Genomic DNA, 17,152 nt, shown 5'->3' with positions numbered 1-17,152 from the left:
TTAAGAAATAAATGATTATAAAACTGCTGTTCAAAAGACTTAATTTATAAACAATAAAAGTTTTTCTTAATTATTAAACCTTAATAAGGAAATAATCATGAGTCTGAATGATTATTTATGATGTAGGTTGAGGGAATGTGCTGATATTTTCATTCAGTGTATCTCACCTGTCTTCTACCTGACTTTCATTCAAAAGCCGCAGTTCCTCACTGACCACAGCATCGAGGAGCTGCTGGCCAATCAGCACTTCCATCTTCAGCTTCTGTAGAAATACAATGACAGAAACCTAAACGGGGATCTGTTCAACTAAAATTTCAGTGATTTTAGCAATCAGCCATGATGATATATATATATAATTACATTCTTTCATAGCCGGATTTTACATCAAGGAGTAATCATCGGTAAAACTTGACAGCTGTTTAAACATTAAGTGAGCATAAAGTGCCCGGAGGAAGAAAGAGTGAAAAACACATCTAACCTGGTGTACAGCAAGCTGTTCTCTTGCAGAAGACTCATTTCCAGAAATGTCGCTGGAGAGCCCGGATTCCAATTTCTCCAGTAGATCCATCCAAGCTTGGCACTTCTGCTGGAAGCTGTGATCACACAACTGTGCACTATATATTTCCCTAAAAAAACACAACATTTGTCACACACTTCATTAAAGAAAGGGTTAGCACATAATCACAGTTCTGTTTTGACAGAATAAAAAGGTGCAAAAACCAAAGCTGACCTCAAGATTTACATTTACATGAGATTTACATTTATTCATCTAGAAAATGTCTTTATACTACTGAGATTGGGTTACTGTCTATACAGAGTTTCATATGTTCTTAGACTGGGAATTCTGTTTCCACAAACATTTGCACCCTTATTTGTAAATGAGTGTCTGTGAAAATGTCTGTATGCCCCATTTTCTCACTTCACGTCCAGTCTTCTCCTAAACCACCACAAGTCTGACCAGGATAGAGTCATTAATGAAGACGAATGAATGAATGAATGAATGAATGAATGAATGAATTAATTACCAAGCATGCAACTAAGCAAATGAGTTAAAACCCTTTCTCAAAGACCTAACAGTAAGTCTCAGGCAGTGAAGATACCATCTACCAATCTCTGGCATTAGATCACTGGCACTGATTTTTCACAAAGGTACACAGATAAAAAATAGATAAAAAATATCATATAATATATAATAATCTCTGCAGCACACACCTGTGTCTGTTCATGGCCTGAGTGAAGACCTGCACCCACTGTGTATTGAGGACCTGCAGCTGATTAGCATCAGACACAGCAAGCGACAATCTGAGGCTCTGTTCATTCAGAGCTCCAAGGTCAGGGGTTCGTGCACTCAACTCCAGAAGAGCCAGCTTACACAGCACAAGGAGAGAAAGAAAAATGTAAATTCATAGTGGAAGGGATTAGGTGAGAATTTTTTTTACTGAATAATTCACATAAAAAATATATATGTCACGTTTGGATGACATTTTACATTTTACAGGTTTCCTTAACCTTTATTTGCTAATTTTATTATAATTACTTTTTTTTACAAACAAAAAGCATTTTTGATCTTTGGTCTTTAAAAAGAAATCAACTATTCCTGTTATTATTCGATTATCTTTGAATTAAATACACCTATGTTTAATATGTATGTGGACTTATTATAGTTACCTGTTAATAAAGATAGAAGCAAATTACTGCAGGTTAAAAAGTTTATAATTAACTGTAAATACTGAAAGTCACCACAACTGTGGAGTTAACTGGTTCACCTTTAGGTGTTCAGTGCTTGCATTAGGAGACGTCAACACACTTTCCGATCTTTCGAGACACTGCATTAGTGATTTCAAATCAGTACTGAAACAGACACGATCTTCCAGCTCCTCCTATGGGACATGAATATGTAAACATGTACACTCATCAGTGTTTTTATTACCTTGGTATTCCCTAGGTTATGCAAACTGATATTATTTGTGTTACTTGTGGAACTGTAATTAAATCTGTTACCCGGAGCTGTCCCCGTGTTTTAACTAGTGCCTGGCTCAGATGCACAAGGTCACGTGACAGAAGCCTGGCCTCGGATTGGATCACAGTAGCTGCCTGAGGCTCTAACTGTGCCAGGAGAAGCTTAGAGGACTCTAATACATTTCCAGCATTTCCATGCAATGCTTCTAATTTTTCCTCCAATTCCTAGGGAAGAGAAGCATAATATATAAAGCATAAATAAAATAAATGTTTTAATAAAAAAGAAATATGAAATTGACATCCAAACACATGCTGTAATGAATAGACCTTTTACCTTCAGCATCACAGCTTTACACTATCAATATGGTGATACATTTTCATACTAATGGTCAAGTCATTTTCATATCAGAGACTTTGCGTAAACTGTGCAAATGAAATAATATCCTAATTCCCACTCGATTAGTTCTAGTTTAGCAGGTAATGTTCTCCTACTCTGAACTATATTCCTACAGAGTATCCTGTTTACCACACCAGATACATTTTTTTAAAAACCTATTAGTCAGGGTACTTCTTTGAATTTTCCCTTTTAGAGAGGTATGCATCTGTTTTCAATCTGGCTGGTTGTGAAGCAGGGCTAGAGACCCTGGAGGTATTTTTAGTCCTATAAGCAACGCCATTCTCTTACTCAGAACTCAATGTTCCTCCAGGCTCAAAAGCACCACAGTCCTTATTAGACTAATACACTGGATGCCCAAAAACCATTAAGTACTTAAAACTCTTTCAATCTTACTCCTGCTCTTTACATATACTAATTTATATATTATTTTGATCTTTAACTTCATATAATTCTAAATCTTGTCATCAGTATGAAGTATGTAAATCATGTTTTTTTCCTTTAACCATCATCATGCCTACTGGTGTCTTTAAGTAGAATAAAAACTACTTTTGTTGTGGTGTGGTGTAGATGCTTCTGAATCACTCACGAGGATGTTGTTGATCCTGCATTGAAGCAGCTCAACGTCATATTCCTGTTTTTTCGGAAGGCTTAAAAATGCCTCACACTGCTCCCAGTAATGGTTCAAACGCTCAGAGCAGCCATCATATAACAGCCTGTACTCCTGCCAGAGACGCAGCTCCACCTGAGCCTTCTGCAGCTCCAAGCTGACGTCACACACCACATCCGCCCACCTGATACACAAACACACACAGGCTATTTCACTTTACACCAGGGATGCAACAACATAAGAATACATCATCGAACAGATAATGTGTACTAAAAGGATACAAATATAGAGTAGGACAGTAGGAGGTCCACTATTTTTTAAAGAGAACAAACAAAACAGTCATGTGAGCGGGGCATTTTTATTTTATGCTCATGCAGGCATGAGCAAGTTGACCACAATATGGCTTAAATGACATAAATGATGGCGGGACAAATACTAACCCTACAAGTGGGATTAAAAATGTTCTGCACATAACTCTTGAATGATTTGAGGTTAAGAAATTGACAGAGCCAGAATTCACAGCTTTTGGTGTTGGCAATTCTAGGTCTGGGTTGGTTTTTTCACCATTTTCAAGCATTTCCTGGGGCGTAGCAACAGGGTTCCTATTTAATTTTTAAAACAAAGCAAAAGAAAGCAAAAACCCTTCTGTTTAGGACACATCCATTGTTATTTTACTGCTGCACTTGACTATAGGTTGTAACTCGCAATTTCCAACCTCAACCAGGTTTAAAAAATTCTTTGGACTTTCTCTAAAAATTCAACAAGTGACATCAACATAACATGGCACATTGTCAGTAAACAATTACCTCTTTAAATGAGTTATGCTGTATATATAGTACTTTACTTGATTTAGATCAATCAACAGACACATTTTCTTGTTAAATCTTGTATAGGCATTATATAGGCATTGTATTCAGAAAGATTTCTTCTGTTTTTAATCTCAATTGGAAAATGTCAATTAAATGGATAACAGAAAAAATTGACTATACACATCACTGTTTCAAGGAGGAAAACATAGATCGCTCATCACAGTTAGCTGGCTAGCTTGTTGCTAACAAAACCGGCTTCCCCTTTCTGAGTTGCATGCAAATGCCAAATGCAGCATGCATGTCACTACCAATACTGATAAAGAGTACTAAACCCATACCAAGACAGATACAAACTCCATTAAACCACTAATTTACACACTCTCTCACAATCTCAAACACAAAAAATCGGTGCTCATAGAATCTGTTATATAATTTACACGAGGACAGTTCTGTTTCAAAGGTTCAAGCATTCCAAACCAGTTTAACCAAACCAGTCATCCAAAAGCAACAGCAAAAAGTACAATCAATTTTAGTGTGGAAAAATCCATAATATTAATAATTTGTAGTCATAAAAGTGTACAGTAGTCATTAAAAGCTTTTTGAGACATAATATGAACAAAGGTTCATATTATGTTCTCTATGTGAGTCAGCCCTGGCAGATTTACTGTTTCCAGGAACCTGTATCCCCCATTGGTTCCATAAATCAACGCGGCAAGAAACTCTGCAGAGTGAAAGTGGGCCGAGGAGAAAGGAAAGAACAGAAAAGCAACTTCAGATGACTAAATGCCTTTTAATACATTCTAGAGGACGTGTGCTTGTCAGTCATATGAGCAACAGTAATGCTTGGGACATGCTTCCCTTGCAGCATTACAGCACAAGGAATTTTTGATTCATCAGAAAATTCATTGCTATGCGTGTGCGTGGGTCTTTTGTTTTCTTGTTTGTGGGCAGAGATTAATTCTAAGTGAAATGCATTTATTTCGTCCACATACTGGCAAGATGAGGCTTGCCTTGAGCTGCCCTTGTTTTGGTTTTAGAGTTGTAGAGTTTTTACTGCACAGATATTATATATGATCCTTTATTTTCCTCTCCATCTAAGCACAAATGATATAAGACAGACCCTGTAAGTGTCACCTATTGGCTGAGGCATGGACACTTCAGTGGAATGGACTAGAAAACAGGTTTTTTTTTTTTGTAAAGGTAAGCATTATGTGCTGGCTCTTAACAATTCTTATTAAAATGGCAACAGATACATTTTTGACTGTTTAAATACAGTACAGTTAACGTCAAAGCTACATAAAGTGGCCAAAGAGGAAGGGACCTGTGCTGTAGAATTAGCTTACTGACCGTGTTTTCCTTTGATCCAATTCATCAGACAGAAGTACAGCAGCACCAGGGTGGATTTTGTCTTTCAGGTCTGATAAAAGCCTGGCCAAATTCGTCCAAGTCTGCTCTGATCTTTCTACTTCCATCTGAAGCTCCTGTGGATAATTCGTACCATTAAAGTCAGAAATATTTACAGGGTTATTTGGAGTCTCTCAAGCATCACACCTTAAACTGCAGCTCAGTTTTTTATTAGGTGATACGATTTAGCCACTCCCCATTTAAATTTTGTTCTTACCTGAAGCTGATCTACATGTTCTTTGCTCTGCTGGAGTGACAACGTAGGGATCTTGCTGCATTCCAGCTTATTGGCCATGCTGACAGTAAGCAGCGCTGCATCTCTTAGTCCTGCGTCCAGCTGAGCCCACTGCTCCTTCAGCCGGACCAGAAGAGCCCGATCAGCACTCATCTGCAGCAGGAGAGATCATGTCATATGATAGCAGTAGCAGAATATCTAACTCTTTCAGCATCCCACTTGCTGATCATAGCCCAACCTGTGAAATTTGATGGACATCCTACAAAATGACACATTTTCTTTTGCAGAGTTCTCTATATTTCTTGCAAGAGACAAGAGCTGAGATGAGACTCATGATTAGAGTACAGGTGCGATATTGAAGTATTGCTAAATCGGCTGGCTTGTGATTGACGGGCTTCATGTTTCACATGTGTTAGCCTTCCCCCTTCCTGTTCCATGTGCAGTGTAGGATAAGGACATACCTGTTGCCTCAGAGTCTGGCACTGTTCACTGGTGCTTTCCACCTGTGACGAGAATGCCTGATCTCCTGGGTGCTGGCCATCTTTCTGCCCTAAAATGTGAAGAGTTCTCATGTGCAGCAGCTCGTTGGATTTCAGCTTGAACTTTTCCTCCTCCTCCTGGACACAAATGATTAAGTTGTTTATTTTGTGTTTGCATATCATTGCTTTAAAAAGTAGTTTTCTCAATTCGCTGAAATGTAGACCTCAGACTCCTTTAAAGCTTGCTGTATCTGTATCCTGCCAGTTGGCCTCCCATGCACTCTCATCTTCTTTTCCTGCACTGAGATCCAGCTGTGGAGACGCTGCAGATGTTCCTCTCTCTGTGCACAGTCCTGCATCGTGTGCTCTATTTCTCGCACCTTGAGACAAAAAGTATGCTTTTGTGCTAAGAGCTACAGTATATTAAGAATAACTAATGACAAGTACTAACTGCAGTCTATACATACCTTGATGTCAATCTTTCTCTGAAGGAGGATCCAATCAAGATTGAGAGCTCCCAATTGCTCTGCAAGGGTCAACCGCTCATTACGAATAGCTGCATCATCTGCAAAGCCAGTCTCTTCTATCGAGTGGTTGAGGAAGTCTATACATGGCTGTCGGCTTGTCATTTCTGCTTTACAGTCCTGAGGAATACCACCATAGTGCAGTTATGGCTTTACACACTGTATTTAAACCATTAAATGAGACTAAATTAAAGTAAAGGTAACTATCCTGAATAAAGTGATACCTTCAGATTCTGCAAAAGCATGGTGAGCTCGGTAGAGCTCATGACATGATGCTCTCTTGAGCTCTCCTCCTCCAGTCTGGTCTTCATTTGCTCCAGCCAGGAGGACAGATAAACCCTGACCTTACTCTGACCTAGAACTGCCAGCAGCTAGCATGGAACCAGAGCATGACGAAAATACTTAGTGTGATGCACATTGCTTACAAAAGCACACAAAATGTAATTATTGGTATCACTTCATTTGTAGGGAATATAACACATTCATAAGCATTGCATACATATTTTATGAAGTGTTTATTAGGCACAGTCTAAAAAGGAGCTTGGTTTTCATTCTGTCAACTTTAATAGTTTGAACATAAGCCTGTCATAAAGGCTTTTCTTCACTTTATAACACATTTATGCAATGCTTATTACTCACTGCGTAAGTACCCTTCAAGTGTAATATACACCTTCAAAGAGGTGCATGATCAACATAGAAGAAAGATGACTCTTGAGACTTTGTACTACACTACATTGCTACATTATTATCATTTAGGAATAATTAAAGCTATTTATCGTATTAGAAATGATCATATCACCATTAGAAATAACTCCATGTTTTCTTGTACTGAAGAGAAAACCTGTTTAATCATTATAAAGAAAGACTAGATAAGGAAATGTAAGAAATGAATATGTGAATTCCTATTCATGTTAATCACTCATATATTATATACACTATAACAGACGTATGGCTTTAACAGTGCAAGCTGGAAATACAGCAATATACCTGCTATGATCAGACCTACTTCCAGAATACCATTTCTACTACAACTGACAGACATGAGACTAGAAAAACAAGGTGTGAGTGAAGCCTACCTGCTGCAGTTTGCACTGAACAGAGGGTACAGCATTAGTGAGCTCTGTCCAGTCTTTCTCAAGCTGAAACAAATGTTGGCGTAGTTCATGAGCCTCTGTGTCTGACAGTTGCAGGACCTGCGTGCCTGCTCTCACTGCATTGGCCTTCTGAACAGACTGGCTTTCCAGCTCCTTGAAGAAGTTCTAAAACATATAGCATAAAGTTAAATCCCAGATAAGAAGCCATCTGTTTTCACTTACACAGTAAGTAGACTTATAATCACCATGATATTTGACAGAAGAGATTCTGAATCCTGTGGAGTGGGATCACAGAGATTGTTCCACATTTGCGCGGTTGCGAGTGCAGAAGCAATCCACGCTTCCAATTCAGCAGAACTGCATTGAAACCTACAGAAAATATTTGTGTTCAAACATTCGCATGGTAATCAAGATTATATGTTAATGTAAAATTTCATAATTATATCAGCTGTGTTAGGGCAGAGCAACCACAAACAGTAAGATTAAGAACTCTTAAGCAGGTATTAATTTTGTATTAGACACACACCTATTATAGCTGACTTGCATTTCCTGTGTGCGCTGGATCTCCTGCTCCAGCTGTCTGTGGAGAGCTAACCAGTTATTCTGAAGCTCTGAAATTGGACCAGCATGGTTCACTGTCTCAGGAAACAAAGCCTGGGCTTGCAGCATCTCCAACTGTGGCCTGCTGTCCTCAAGGAGCTTTTGCAACTCCTGACAGTGAAAGGTGAGGAGATGAACAGAAAAAGAGAAAGGAAAAAAAGATAAAAAGAAAAATAAAGATGGTCTTTTCATCACCTGTACTCAGCCCTGGCCCCCAATCTTTCTTTCTCTCTGCATCCCTTTCAGTGCTATGGTAACATCAACCCCCCCAGAAACTCCTTCCTCTTGAGGACTGAGGAATGGGAATAAAGCTCAGCATAAATCTATTACGGCTGTCCAATAGGCACCGCTCACCACTATGCATGAGTCAATTGGGCTGAGAAATGAGCTTCCGTAATTGTGGTGGAAGAAATAATACAAGAGCAGTCAAAGTGGCTGGGAGAACATGGAGTTCCACAGACATGGCAACAGCCTATCCAAGTAATTTGATTTGGAATAGAGTGTGCTGAAAAGGGTTCCATGCAACCCACATCCAATAAATCCATCACAAAGAGAAGGCCCTTCTCCCCCATCTCCTTCATGCCTCATCTACCAAAGCTGCTTGCACTAGTTCATCAGAGGGCGTGCCAAATAACTCGTCTGAACAGGACGGACCTCCTCGTGTCCTCCATATCACCAAGTTTAATGAGTTTGGCACAGATAGAGATGAACATCACCAGATAAAAATGCAATAATGAGAGATCAAGGGAAGGCAAATGAAAGGGAAAGTATAACTAGGTAAATCAAGTTGTCTGTGTCTATTAAAATTGGGATTTGTGTGAATAATCTACACTTGTAGGACCTCATCCAGACAGTAATTAAAGAAATGGGATTTTGCACATTCTTCTTTTGAAAATATTAAGGAGTAGATCTTACCTGGTAGGCCTGCAGCCGGTCTCGTAGTTGTGGTTCAGTTTCTGAGTTCAGATCATTAGTGGGCATCGCTGCCTCCAGCTCTTCCAGCTGCCTCCCCAGTTTCACTCCCATCTCTTCAAATCGAGAGTGCTCCTGAAGCAAGGATGTTTATACAGAAATTACACTTGTTACAAAAAGTGAGTTTTCAATGTTCTTTCAATGTTCTTACATTATTTAAAAGGTGAGTTAAAATGTTGCATCAATGTTATTAAACAACATTAATTAGTATTGTCCGCTATTTCTCCACAAACTGGTCCTTTGCCAATTCTCACCAGCAAGCTCATCCCCTAACATATGACAAGTACCAACTAGGGAGGGTGAAGGCTAACTTGTGCTTCCTCCAAGACACACAAAGCTAGTCAACCATATCCCTTAGAAACTGGCTGCCTCACATTAAATACAACGCTATCCGCCTTCTTCACATATATGAGATTACACATTCCCACGATTGGCTAGTGTCACTATGACAAACAAGCTACAGAGAGTATGGCCATCTTGTACCACAAGAGCATGGCCAAATTTTCTCCTTTGGTTTCGGCCCTGGATGGCTGTGGCATCATCAAGATTCACCAAGAACTTGCGTTCTCCTTATGATAAAGCAGACACTTTTCTGTGGTGCCATTTAAGAGTAAATTTTCTACTTAAATCCATCAATTATCAAGATTTATTTAAGCTTTTCTTGTAAGCTGTCTGAAAAATTGTGTCTCATATTCATATCTGTATTTGTGTCTAAGTAGAACATATGCTTTCAAGCTAAATAATGCATTCATGTTTGGTTACATCCCTACCTCAGAGTTGTCTTGTATTTGAATTCCTTGTACTAAAGCCTGCTGAACCAGCTCTGAGACCAACTGTTGAACTTCTTCTTGATCTTGCAGTGCTTCCTCTGGTATCTGCTTGGATAGATGCTGGATCATCGCATGATACCACCTCAAATCCTTGAAGTACCTCTGTCAAAAAATTTAGACTTTAAATGTCAGATAAATAAGGCGATTGAATGATTTGAACAAAATATAGGCTATATATATCGATTCCTCTTTCTATCTGTTTCTGTCTGTCTGTCTAGATAGATAGATAGATAGATAGATAGATAGATAGATAGATAGATAGATAGATAGATAGATAGATAGATAGATAGATAAAACTACAAACGCAGCATTGACAAGTTATGAATTACGTTCAATGATACTAACAATAGAAGACAAAATCTAGAGCCCATCTTCTGTACAAGACATGAAAGACTAATACTAGACATTAAATACTAGTGTTAATTATCATCAGCTTGAACGACAATAACATGAAGACAACAATTTAAAAAAACATTGAACCTAATGTCTTCCATCTCTCTTGTCTTTGTGGCTACACTGTAATAAAATTACTAAGATGACAGATGCTCATGCATGCATGCATGATTGTGCACACCTTGTGTCCTCTGAGCAGGCTCTGGAGTTGGCTGCAGCTGTGCTGATGCGTGACTTGGCTGTGTTGAAGTCGCTCAGAGCCCAGCTCCAACAGATCCCTCAGGCCCTGTAGATTAGCCTGATAGCAACGCTGCAGTGCTGAAACCTCTTGTTGTGTCCTCTTGTCCTCTCTCATGAAACTCCACACCTTGCCCTGCTCACCCTGAAAGCATAGCACAAGATGACACACTAGTCAGTAATACCATGATTACCTTAAAGAGAGGATAAGTGTCCACTACAGGTTTTTTTCCTTTCTGATGTGGGAAGGAGAACGACAATGTACCTGTAGGCTGGACAGATCTTGAGTAAAGCTGGTTGATTTACTGTGCTCAGCTCCTTTACCCTCCAACACAGATACTGGACTTTCAAGCAACTGCTCTCCAGTCTATATGACATGGAATAAACATTAATCACATTGAAGCATTTAATCTGGCGTAAAACCTGTACCAGATCAAAACATGTGGACCAAATTATCCGCTGTGGCGACCCCGAACAGTGAGCAGCCGAAAGAAGAAGAACAACAACAACATACTGAAGCATTTAGACCTCTAAAACATTGGAGGTGCTTGTGAAGGACAAACCTGAAGCTGTGGACTATGACCTAGCTGCCTACTCAGCAGCTCCTCTTGAGATGACAAGGATCTCTGAATGGAGGATATGCAGCACCTGATTCGCTCCAGACAGGAAGTTGCATCTGGGAGCTCAGAGAGAGTGATTTCTTGGCCCATGCTTATTATCATACTGCTTATAGATGCCAGCTGTGATGACAGACACTGAGGAAAAGAGTGGAGTCAAACTACTGTAACCAAAATATTAATAACACATACCTAACTAAGGTGGTAACATATGCTACCTGTAGATTGAGCAGATGGAGCTGGCTGGTTTCTCTGCTCATCTTTGATGTAGACGGAAGTGTGTGTGTGATTCTGGTGAGTGTGTGCCTCAGACTACTCAAGGCCTCACACAGTTCAGATTCATCAATACCAGCCTGAATGGAATAATCAGCAATAGGTTTTAGCTGCCAGATGAGCATAATCACTTATCTAATCCAACAAATGCAATTAAGTATGTATCTAAGTGTTGTGTATGCAAGTAAGACCCAATCCAAATGTCTGTAAGTATCTTTAATGCTCTTAGCTCTGCAATAGGACAGTTTCAAACTTACTGGAGTGTCCAGGGCGAGTCTCTTCTGATGGATAAACTGAAGTTGCTCAACGTGCCCATGCATTTCCTGGATGATAGAGGATCCAGTATCACTAACCACTTTAACCTCACCTACACTTTTCACCTGGAGAGAAAGTCACAGAATAATAGCTTCGCAACACAATGGCTTTTACCTTATGAAAAAACTGTTAACTGTACTCAGACTGGTTTTTCACATATTAGTCTGTCTGCCTAGTCCAAATAAGTAAAATTAATACTTTTGTTCAGCTTTCTATTTGGACAAATTTAGTTCAACGCTGCCTAAATTTAAGCAGACCTTAAAAAAACTTTTATTTATTGGACAGGATATGTAAATTAATATTTGCATAAAGAACAGACAACATGCAGTCAGTGCTAAATAATAGTAAATAATAGAAAAAACTTTTTTTTATCCATTTTTGCAATTATTAGAAGAGAAACCTACAACTATTTGCTTCATGTCTCTCAAATGGGTCCAGTAAAGACTAGACTCCTGGTTCCACATATTTTGAGTTTTTAACACTGACCTCTAATTTAGTTCTGTCTTGCTCAGTGGTTACAGAGTCCAGCAGAAGGTCTAGGCTGGACAGAAGCTTGACCCAGGTCACTTTCATCCCTGGAGTTTGTTCAGGAACATATAGACTCCCTCCAACGGATCTAAATTTATAAGATGCCAAATCATAAAATGTTGTTAACGTGATTCCTCAGTCATGGATATTTTTACAGCTTACAGGAAAAGTAAGCAAAGCAACCATGTGGCGGAATTTCAAAACATGGCATCTGGGTCATACCTTGTATGTTTCAGGGACTTGGTCTGGTCCTCCTGCTCCAAATCAGAGCTACTGCTGTGGTGAGCAATGGCTTGAATTAGATCTCTCTGCTCTTGTAGCTCCTTCTGCACCTGCTGCTGTAGAAGAAGCAGAAAGAGATCAGTTATACATTATGTTTACCATTTCTCAAATTAAAGTACTCTACTATAATCAATGCGGTATCTGTTGCTGACATCAATATCAGCTATATTATGTGTAATAGTTTAGTGTACCAGTGCTGTATCCTCCTGAGGAGTAGTGTTTGTTTCCAATACAGGTACAGCAGCCATGAATGAGACAGCTCCCTGTTGGTCTTCACTGACTGTAGACTGTCTCACTGTTTCTTTCTCTGTAGGTTTGGACTTGGACAACATTTCCTGAAGGTCGGACTCAGTCCCCATGCCTACACTGTCCTTGTCTTTACTAACTAGTCCAAGCTTTACATTAGATGCCTCTATCTGCTCTTGGTTTAGTGCATCATTCTGTGTCACTCCTTCAGGCTTTTCCATTGCTTCTGCCTTCAGTGTTTCCTCAGTCTCTTTACCCTTCATTTTTGTTGATATGCTAAGTTGCACAACAGGATCAGTTGTTACGGGCATTGATGTATCAAGACATGGTGGACAAACGGTGGCAGATTCAGGAACAGCATCCTTAGCAATGAACATTTGTGTAGATGCAGTACTATTTTCACGTTTAGTCTCAGTTTTCAAGCATACAGACTCCACTGACTTTTCAGAAGAGGAGATTTCTTTAGGAAGAGTTTCCTGTAAATTTAACATTAAAAAAACACATGACTCTCTAAAAAATATAAATGAATAATCCGTTAATGCAATATAAAGAAGAAGGTACCTTAGTGACAGACACTTGGACCACAGTGTCAGCCGTGATTTCAGCAGAAGCCTTATTCATTGGAGTCTCATCAGGGCTCTGGTTTAAATGGAATAAAACAGTGACAGATTGTTAAAAACAGACTGGATGGCTGACGGTAGAGCTTTTGTCTCTTGTCTTTGGAAGCCAGGAGAGCTGGACAGCTGAATCTGACAGCACCAAGTGTTTTTTCTTTCTTTCTTTCTTTTAATGAAATTATTATCATGTGTGTACTCTACTATCAGATAATGAAGGTAAAAAGCACAAACACAAAGTGGGCTGTATTTATCTTATTATCTACTAAACACTATTAAAAAGGTTTTTGCCAAAATAATATTAAAGTGAGCAATCCACTATGTCATTTTCTTTGTATTTAATTGTCACAGACCATGTGTAGGAGTTTAGCAATAAATACACTGTATGTAAATATTTTGAAACAATAAGTCAGACACTAAGACCTTCATAGTGATTGTAATAAAATAGTTACCAGTGCTTTGTCCTCCTTAGAGACACTCTTTGTTTCTTGCGTAGGAGCTCTAGTCTCAACTTGCTTATGATCCTCACTGACTGTAGAGCATGTCATATGATCTTTCTCAGGAGGTTCAGATCTTGACTCTTTGAATTGATCAGTTAATATTTCTTGAATGCTGGACTCTTCTATGCCCATGTCGTTTGTACAAACCGGTACAGGCTTTACTGATGATGCCCCTATCTGCTTTGGTTTTAGTTCTTTTGTATGTGTCACTCCTTCTGGCATCGCTGTTGTTTCTTGATATTTAATATCCTCCAGTATTTCCTCAGTTTCTTTAGTTAGTATGTTAAGTTGCATAGCAGGATTGACTGTCAGAGGTAATAATGTCTCTGGAGTTGTAACAGGCACGTGAGTTGTATCACCATCAACATCATCTGACCTGCTGTTTGTTGTATTTGAAATTATAGGTGTAGGTAAAGTAACATTTTCTAATGTAGTCTCTACTGGTCTTTCTCTTGCTCCAGTAAAAGATTCCTGTAGATTGAAGTTTCAGGAGTTAAGACCAAGACCCAGATTTCTTCAAGACAGGTGCTAATATTCAATTCACACAATTCTTATTAAAATTACCTTAGTGATAGACACTTCGACGACAGTGGCAGCACTGGTTTCTCCAGGATCTTCACCCACTGAAATCTCATCTTGGTCCTGGATTCAGGATGAATTGGGGGAAAAAAGTAAAGCAATAAAATTGAAACAGGTTATTAAAACAGAAGAATACAGACTGGAGAATACTTCAGAGAGATGAGGTGAGCAGCTGAATCTGACAGCGTTAATTAGAATGGCAAATTACTGTTGTATGTAAGAAAACAAACACATACAGTATTATTTAAAAACTGGATCTCAGCATATATTAAAATCAAACAGTAATAAAAGAAGAAGTCTGAAATCTCTAGGTATAGTTTAACACATGCATGCCTCTAAAAAGTATCATCACTTCCACTGTCTCCAGTAATTTAACAATATCTTTCTTAAAACAGTACATTAGCGATGAATCATGCATTAATCATATAGTTGAGGAAATGTAATTTGTTCAATTGTAAAAGCTTTTCCTAAGAGATGAAAAAATGTCTGAGAATCGGCAAGTGAACACAAGGGATGTGACAAGGATGTGAAGGACATCTGATTTGTGTACCCATAGAGACAGCATGGAAAAAATGTAATTAGACAAAAAGCTGAAATGATGAAAATTTGAATAGCCATAGGCAGTCTAGAAAGTTTAGTGAAAAGTGGAAGAGAAAAGCAATTTCAGCAGTTCTGGTGTGGCAGAGAAACTAGAGCCAACATAAAGACTGATGTCTCCTGTACCTCCGGAGCACTGCAAGTGAGAGTCTCTGAGGACGAAGAGTGACTGCCTTCATCCTCATAATCATCATCATCCTCTTCCTTTGAGTATGCTGTTTCCGTAGGCACCTGTTTGACAGTTCCAAGAATTTTTGTGGCCAAAGTTTAACTGTTTCATCAACCTCATTGTCTTTAATTCATTCCTTAGCTAAAATATCCCATCATTTGAAGTCAGTTCACAGAAATGGTTCTGCCTGAGTTTTTGTGATTGCACTCGATTTGTAGTCGCCTATTCAAAGCACATCTGAGAATATCCGAAATGTGCTTAGCAATGCATTTGATTGATCAGTGTGACACTGAACTCACCATCATGTCCCCAGAGCACTGAGGGGCGAGACTGGAAACCATTCCTCCATCAGAGGGCGAGATAACAGCCACGGAGTGACCAATAGCAGCCTAAGGAAAAAGAGAGCTCACAAGGTTTTATTGTCTGAAGGAAAGTAGGATAAAATCACATTCATGTTAATAAGTAAGTAAAACTTGTACTCCAGCAAATATTCTTATTTCCTGTAGATTTTTTCTACTGAACGTCTTCTGAACCCAAGAGGATGCTTGCTTCCTCTATATTATATCAGCCCAGCATGCCAAACAGAACCAAAGGTCATGAGGAGGGTCATGAGGAAACACGGGAAATTCTGCCATATGTTGATAATGGACTTGACAGTTTGCATTATTAATATTAAAAGAAAATTTTTACATGTTTCAAAACAGTGTTTCTGCCAGATATTACATAGCAAATTCCTATTTTTGTAATTATCATTGCTGTGAGAGATGCACTTCACTGAATCTCTTCAATCACCCATTTATTATTGGCCCAAAACATAATTAAAGCTCTCAAGACAGATCTCTGGAGGTCAGAGTTTTTCAAAATGCTTTCATGTAAGAGACTCAGATATTACCAGCAGCTATAAAAATGCCAAGGACAGACATATGTGGTTAAAAGGTCTAAGTTAACGCCAACAGATAAACAATCATAAAAGACCATTCATGTGAGTGCATATTCTGTATATACACAGAGCTGATATGTGGTGATGCAGCATCAGTCTTAATAGTCAGGTGCAAAATTCATGCAAGTTTTAAATCAATCAGGCTTGACATTTAAGTGAAGTGTTGCTCTTTTCCAAGATGATATATGCCTGGCCAGCCACAAAGCCTGCAATTTTCACAAAGTGACTGGCATTAAAAAGTGAAAAAATAATGCAACTTTAGCACAAAGCCATCCACTTCTTTTTCACACACTTCAGTGCACTTTTTAACCTTCAGTTCCACATCACCCTTTATAAGGTGGCATGGTTCTAGCCATAATCATCATTATTTTGTGTATATGGGTCAGTAGCAGTGTGATTTGTTCAGGTTCAGACTGGTGTCAGACAGAGATCACACTAAAAGTAGAATATAAAACACGAGTAAAAAGGGTTACCTGTAATTAGTGGATTCATAAAAAACATTAATAAATAATTATAACTTGCATTAAAAATGTTCACACCATCAATTAAACAGTTAATAATTAATAACAACCAGTATGATCTTTATCTTAAGATGCTGAGGTTCTCTTTGGGAGTGACAAGGTTGGACAGGATTAGGAACGAGTATATCAGACAGCTCATGTTGGACGTTTGGGGGACAGAGTTAGGGAGGCCAGATTAAGATGGTTTGGACATGTTCAGAGGAGGGAGAGTGAGTATATTGGTAGGAGAATGTTGGACATGGAGCTGCCAGGAAGGAGGCAAAGAGGAAGGCCAAAGAGGAGGTATATGGATGTAATAAATGATGATATGAAGCTAGTGGGTGCAAGTGTTGAGGATGCAGAAGATAGGGATAGGTGGAGAGAGATGATTCGCTGTGGACACCCCTGAAGGGAAGAGCCGAAAGAAGAAGAAGAAGAAGAAGACTATGATC

At 38.9% G+C, this 17,152-nt stretch overlaps 1 protein-coding gene across 4 annotated transcripts in view; it reads right to left on the bottom strand.

Annotated features, from left to right (window-relative positions):
• Positions 1 to 17,152, bottom strand: part of LOC131345868 (nesprin-2) — a 54,089-nt gene that overhangs the window by 23,290 nt on the left and 13,647 nt on the right. For 2 of the 4 annotated variants that reach the window (XM_058378988.1, XM_058378990.1), the window contains exons 18-47: positions 15,560 to 15,649; positions 15,218 to 15,322; positions 14,480 to 14,557; positions 13,868 to 14,386; positions 13,363 to 13,440; positions 12,747 to 13,277; positions 12,496 to 12,611; positions 12,232 to 12,361; positions 11,688 to 11,810; positions 11,376 to 11,510; positions 11,104 to 11,295; positions 10,806 to 10,907; positions 10,485 to 10,685; positions 9,851 to 10,012; positions 9,024 to 9,155; positions 8,035 to 8,219; positions 7,754 to 7,877; positions 7,491 to 7,673; positions 6,639 to 6,785; positions 6,358 to 6,534; positions 6,115 to 6,270; positions 5,873 to 6,028; positions 5,394 to 5,564; positions 5,120 to 5,253; positions 2,943 to 3,147; positions 2,002 to 2,184; positions 1,767 to 1,880; positions 1,213 to 1,367; positions 479 to 626; positions 168 to 262 (exon numbers count right to left, since the gene is read on the bottom strand). In XM_058378988.1, coding sequence (XP_058234971.1) covers positions 168 to 262; positions 479 to 626; positions 1,213 to 1,367; positions 1,767 to 1,880; positions 2,002 to 2,184; positions 2,943 to 3,147; positions 5,120 to 5,253; positions 5,394 to 5,564; positions 5,873 to 6,028; positions 6,115 to 6,270; positions 6,358 to 6,534; positions 6,639 to 6,785; positions 7,491 to 7,673; positions 7,754 to 7,877; positions 8,035 to 8,219; positions 9,024 to 9,155; positions 9,851 to 10,012; positions 10,485 to 10,685; positions 10,806 to 10,907; positions 11,104 to 11,295; positions 11,376 to 11,510; positions 11,688 to 11,810; positions 12,232 to 12,361; positions 12,496 to 12,611; positions 12,747 to 13,277; positions 13,363 to 13,440; positions 13,868 to 14,386; positions 14,480 to 14,557; positions 15,218 to 15,322; positions 15,560 to 15,649 — 5,027 coding nt within the window. The remainder of the gene's footprint in view (positions 1 to 167; positions 263 to 478; positions 627 to 1,212; positions 1,368 to 1,766; positions 1,881 to 2,001; positions 2,185 to 2,942; positions 3,148 to 5,119; positions 5,254 to 5,393; positions 5,565 to 5,872; positions 6,029 to 6,114; positions 6,271 to 6,357; positions 6,535 to 6,638; positions 6,786 to 7,490; positions 7,674 to 7,753; positions 7,878 to 8,034; positions 8,220 to 9,023; positions 9,156 to 9,850; positions 10,013 to 10,484; positions 10,686 to 10,805; positions 10,908 to 11,103; positions 11,296 to 11,375; positions 11,511 to 11,687; positions 11,811 to 12,231; positions 12,362 to 12,495; positions 12,612 to 12,746; positions 13,278 to 13,362; positions 13,441 to 13,867; positions 14,387 to 14,479; positions 14,558 to 15,217; positions 15,323 to 15,559; positions 15,650 to 17,152) is intronic. The other 2 variants (XM_058378989.1, XM_058378991.1) reach the window with 2 other exon arrangements.

This window comes from Hemibagrus wyckioides, linkage group LG25 (genome assembly GCF_019097595.1).
Source record: "Hemibagrus wyckioides isolate EC202008001 linkage group LG25, SWU_Hwy_1.0, whole genome shotgun sequence".
NCBI lineage: Eukaryota > Metazoa > Chordata > Actinopteri > Siluriformes > Bagridae > Hemibagrus > Hemibagrus wyckioides.
This window is presented reverse-complemented; position numbering and strand designations above follow the sequence as displayed.